General features: G+C 42.5%; 1 protein-coding gene across 1 annotated transcript in view; it reads left to right on the top strand.

Annotated features, from left to right (window-relative positions):
* Positions 1-1,411: 1,411 nt before the first annotated feature.
* LOC134442279 (uncharacterized) overlaps positions 1,412-3,685 on the top strand; it is a 15,579-nt gene continuing 13,305 nt past the window's right edge. The window contains exons 1-2 of the mRNA XM_063192518.1: positions 1,412-1,433; positions 2,677-3,009. Of these exons, the coding sequence (XP_063048588.1) occupies positions 1,412-1,433; positions 2,677-3,009 (355 nt within the window). The remainder of the gene's footprint in view (positions 1,434-2,676; positions 3,010-3,685) is intronic.

Here is a 3,685-nt window from a genome sequence, read left to right as displayed (position 1 = left end):
ATATATAACTTGCATATCTCTTACATCTACCTGGACGTTTTGGTCTGTCTGTGTTACAATGTCATTTGTCATCGTGTATGACATTTGTGTATGACAATGAGGGGCTATTGCTTTTGTTTGCATTTGCAAAAAAAACATACGTTTTTTGTGTGTATTTTGTAGGTTTGGTTTGTGTGTGTGTGTGTGTGTGTGTGTGTGTGTGTGTGTGTGTGTGTGTGTGTGTGTGTGTGTGTGTGTGTGTGTGTGTGTGTGTGTGTGTGTGTGTGTGTGTGTCTGTGTGTGTGTGTCTGTGTGTTTGTGTGTTTGTGCAGGGTGACTGTCAGCTTTTACCAAGCACAAAATCCTCTGAAAGCACCCCCATCTCTGTTTGCATTTTATGTTCCCATAACGCTATTCGTAGTTTTGGTCTGTGCCTTTTAACCTCATGTAGCCTATGTGTGTATGAGTGTGAGTCTGTGCGCGTGTGTGTGCGTGTGCATGTGTGTGTGTGTGTGTGTGTGTGTGTGTGTGTGTGTGTGTGTGTGTGTGTGTGTGTGTGAGTGTGTGTGTGTGTGTGTGTGTGTGTGTGTGTGTGTGTGTGTGTGTGGTCATGCTACTGTGGTTTGCTCTTGTGAAAGGCTGAACACTAGCCAGCATGTGAACAAGTGCCTACAGATGCAGTACCCACCCGCAGGGCCACTGACAGCTTTCGCTAGGCCCAGCACAAAGTCATCTGGAAGGGCCCCCTTCCCAATACATAGCATACAATGTCCTGGGGACCCAATTTCGGGCCCCCTACATTTCCTGGGGCCTGGGACAAATTTGCCCTTTGTCCTCCCCTGTCATCGGGCCTGCCCACCCATACTGATGCATCTTCACATGGAAATGGTGCAAAAACAACTTATTACGTAAGAAAATGTTGTGTGCTTTATTTGTGCTTTTGGTTCGCCACACACACACACACACACACGCACACACGCACACACACACACACACATACACACATACAGATACAGAACTCTGGGAGGAAGTCAAGAGACGGAGGATTTCTCACATCATATAGTCTAAAATGCTATCAGCCTTGCTCATATAGAGTAGAACCTGGCAGACAGACAGACAGACAGACAGACAGACAGACAGACAGACAGACAGACAGACAGACAGACAGACAGACAGACAGATAGATAGATAGATAGATAGATAGATAGATAGATAGATAGATAGATAGATAGATAGATAGATAGATAGATAGATAGATAGATTGAAAGGTTGGTATTGGACATGGAGATATACTTGATCATGTGCTGTCTACTCGCTGGTGAGTTTCACACATGCACAGACACACATGCCATTATTATGGGTAATTCTAAAGAAACATAGAAATCAACAGACATTAGGCATTTTTTCATATACAACCCGGCTGTGCCGTGCCATGCCGTGCATACTGTGTCGCGGTAAGTGGTAATGTCAAACCAGCCCGGTTTTTGTTTCCATTACAAACCGTGTTACCCGGAGTGTGGTTGGAGTTTCGTTTTTGGCATTGTCACGTAGCATCACTTTAGGTAGGCCAGTTGACTTGAGGGAAGGCAGACAGATATCTCACCTTTCGAAGTAGGCTTGTTTTGCAGCATCATATTTGAATACTACAATGTTGATATCGGCCTTCGATTTTAATATCAAAGCAATACAGTGTCAAACTAGTCCAAGAGAGTTGATCTGTTGGCCGCCATGATTATTTTTTGATTCACCTGTGAGGACGAGCTGATATATTCTGGGTAATAGGTAACGAAAGACTTGCTCAACTCGCTTCAGCCGGCCGGCTGGTTTTCCAGCTGAGTCGAGCTGTGTCATGCCCAATCAAAAAGCAATAAGTGGCGGACGAGTCGTGCTGTGTGGAGCTTGTGTATGAAAAAGAGAGCTAGATAAATGTGAAAATGTGCTACTAAAGACACCTGAAATTTACCATTCTATTGCATCTCACGCCTTTCGTAAAGTCTTCACGAAAATAATAGATTCATTTTCGTGGTGCATTCACGTTATTGCCCGCCTTTCGTAAAGTCTTCACGAAAATAATAGATTAATTTTCACGCTGCCTATTCACTTGAATTGCCCCACTGCTGCTATGGTTATCCAAACGTCTGCAGGGGCGGGGAGGGGGTGCTGACAGAACACTGCTGATACACTCGGGACTCACTAATTCGACGCCCTTTCGGTACTTACGCCTTATGTCCCCTAAACCTAAACCTAAACCTAAACCTAACCCTAACCTTAACCCTAACCCTAAACCTAACCCTAACTCTAACCTTAACCCTAACCTTGACCCTAAACCTAACCCTAAATTGCTTGTTTGAAATGTTTGATTACCATGTGACGGTAGGCTACCAAAAGGGCATCAAACTAGTGGGTCGCTAGGCAACAGTCGGGCAATTCAAGTGAATAGGCAGCGTGAAAATTAATCTATTATTTTCGTGAAGACTTTACGAAAGGCGGGCAATAACGTGAATGCACCACGAAAATTAATCTATTTTTTCTTGAATACTTCACGAAATGAGTGAGATACGGTTGTGCATTGGTATAGTTCCTGTGAAGTTTCTTGTGGTGAGAAAAGTCTCCGTTTCTACTATCTGTCTTTCTGCTTCACTTGTAACTGTGTGTTTCTCTCTGTTTGTCTCTGTCTTGCTCTCTCTCTCCAAACAGGTGTTCATTCTGTGGAGTCAGTGATCAGAGTGAGTGGACATGTAGGTGGATCAGTAGAGATCAGATGCCCCTATGATGGAAGATACAAGACCTACTCCAAGTACCTCTGCAGAGGAGACTGTTCCTATGGATACAAAGACAAACCTGTTGAGACTGAAGAAGGGAAGAGCGGGGCTGTTAGGGGAAGATTCTATCTCCATGACGACACAGCTTCTAGAATCTTCACTGTTACCATCACTGGACTGGTTACAGAGGATGCTGGGAAGTATTGGTGTGGGATTAAGAGATACGGACTGAAACATGTCTACACTGAAGTGGCTCTCACTGTTAAAGGTAGCCAACCATTTAAAATGAGTAATCTCTGCAGAATATGTTACTTATTGCATTAGTTGCTACATTAAGTTCCACTTACTGTAATCTTATAAGTGACGTTTATTGCTTGCTTGCTTGCTTGCTTAGCTTGTGTCAGTCTATAAAAAATGAAAACGGATAAGCTCCTTTCGAGATAGAGACACCATTCAAACACTAAAACGACCGGCTCGGCTTGGAGATATAATGTTATGCTATTACATATCCCTACCTCTTTTTTTGTCGTTTTTGTACATTTGTGCAAGTTTTGGTCTCCATAGAAAACAATGGTGGAATTATCTGATGGAATATTCACACACTTGAAGAGAACAGAGTGTACAAAGGTTTTTCGATCATTCAACACTTTTACCAAGAAATTTGGTTCAACCTTTAACCTGGAATATGTCTCCAACCGGTGCAAATGCCATGTGTTAACTACTTTTTAAATGACAGTGATTCAAACATCCCAATGACATTTTCCTATTCATTTTCATGTGTCTACTAAGATGTCACCGCAACAATTTTTCAAATTTTGACTGAACTATTTAACTTATAAACTTGGTTTAAATGTTGTTAGAGAGATCTGGAGTATGATTCCAACCGGTGAAAAGGCCAGATGCCAATTCTTTTTACTTTTTGAACAACAGCTATTTCAAAAATA

This window comes from Engraulis encrasicolus, unplaced genomic scaffold (assembly GCF_034702125.1).
Source record: "Engraulis encrasicolus isolate BLACKSEA-1 unplaced genomic scaffold, IST_EnEncr_1.0 scaffold_138_np1212, whole genome shotgun sequence".
Taxonomy (NCBI): domain Eukaryota; kingdom Metazoa; phylum Chordata; class Actinopteri; order Clupeiformes; family Engraulidae; genus Engraulis; species Engraulis encrasicolus.
The sequence above is the reverse complement of the archived record's forward strand: the minus strand, read 5'-3'. Positions and strand labels throughout refer to the sequence as shown.